General features: G+C 52.1%; 1 protein-coding gene across 1 annotated transcript in view; it reads left to right on the top strand.

The window, feature by feature from the left end:
* Positions 1-1,272: 1,272 nt before the first annotated feature.
* The window catches only part of PEX14 (peroxisomal biogenesis factor 14), an 80,790-nt gene continuing 80,610 nt past the window's right edge, over positions 1,273-1,452 (top strand). Inside the window, exon 1 of the mRNA XM_085299024.1 lies at positions 1,273-1,328. Within this exon, the coding sequence (XP_085155150.1) occupies positions 1,293-1,328 (36 nt within the window). The 5' untranslated portion in view covers positions 1,273-1,292. The remainder of the gene's footprint in view (positions 1,329-1,452) is intronic.

Consider the following 1,452-nt stretch of genomic DNA (forward strand, 5'->3'; position numbering starts at 1 on the left):
GCTGGGAGCTGCCCCCATCGCGGGGCATGCTGGGAGCTGCCCCCGCCGCTCCCCTTAAAGGGGCCGCGCCCCTCCCCGCTTAGACCGGGTAAATCCAGCCCGGCGAGGAGGCGGCTCGTCCGCGAGAATAAACATCGCCAGAGACAATCCGTTTGCTGACAACTGTTTAAAAAATAAGTGTCTGTGCGTGCTGGTTGTGATTCACTAAGTTGTGCACACCACAGCCTTTTAGCTACCCTGAAAGTTATGTTTTCTCTTAGAGATTACCTCGATTGCGGGAGTTTGAGGCTCAAGGACTTACACAGGAAGTTCAGTAAAAGAAGTATTTAAGCGTTGGCAACTTTTTAATTACCAGTAAAACAATTAAAATATTAAAATAATTAAAATATATGCAATGGAAAACATAAATTTGCTGAAATAATACATCTTCTTGCAGGCAAGTATACTGATTGTAAAACCATAATAGGAACAGAAAAACTACAGGCATGCAATAAATCTGCCTTGGCCTATCTCAGACTAATCCCGTTCAGGTGGGAATCCTCAGGCCAAACTGAATGGCCGTTCCTCATGCAATTAGTCTTGGATACAGTGAGTCACTTGCATAAATATTTTCAAAACCAGACCTACTATTTATGCCTCTTAGCACCCAGCACAACTCTGGGAGCTATAACAGTAAAATAATAATGAATAATAAATAGCTATGTGCATAAACAAAAACGATGAACTCACGTGTCAAGGGCTGTCACCACACCGCTGAAATCAATGTGCATTTTGTCAATGAGTGAAATGGCAGGGGAATGGATTTCACCGTCCTTCCACCAAGCCACTGGGTGAGGAAGCCCTGACTGAGGGCCAGGTACTAAATCATTCATCCCAGGGATGATCCTCACACCTTATTCATGAAATCTGTTCAATTAACCCACTCTCCATTCACAAAAAGGAAGGCGAGACCCACTCTGCAGGTACCCTGCACAGGGGTGAGGCCCAGCTCCCGGGAATGCCCTGCAGGGCCCCAGCGACCTGTGTTCCTGGTATCAGTTAGCACCATAACACGAACGGTTTCACACTCAGGGCGTTTAACACTCTCGGGCTTGCGCTGAGCGAGGCACACCCCTACGTCTGTGCCCGCCAGGAGGCTGCAGAGGCCGGAAACTCATCGCAGGAGTCGTTCCCAGCAGGGCGCATCTATGCCCCGGAGTTTGATTCGTTCTGTCTCGAGCGCGAGGCGGTGGGGACCGGAGGTGAGGGCGTTCCATCGTTTGGGCGTGGATGGATTAGCCGGGTCTAGGAAGATGGCCTCCTCGGAGCAAGCAGAGCAGCCCAGCCAGGTACATGGGGGCCGGCGCTCTGCCCGCTCGGCTTGAGCGGCGGGCGGCAGAACACGGGCGGGCTGGGGCGAGGCGAGGGCGCCGCGGCCTCCGCGGGCCGAGGGCGAGGACAGGCTGCTGTGCA

This window comes from Rhea americana, unplaced genomic scaffold, assembly GCF_003343005.1.
Source record: "Rhea americana isolate MKP2758 unplaced genomic scaffold, rheAme1 scaffold_143, whole genome shotgun sequence".
In the NCBI taxonomy this organism is placed as follows: domain Eukaryota; kingdom Metazoa; phylum Chordata; class Aves; order Rheiformes; family Rheidae; genus Rhea; species Rhea americana.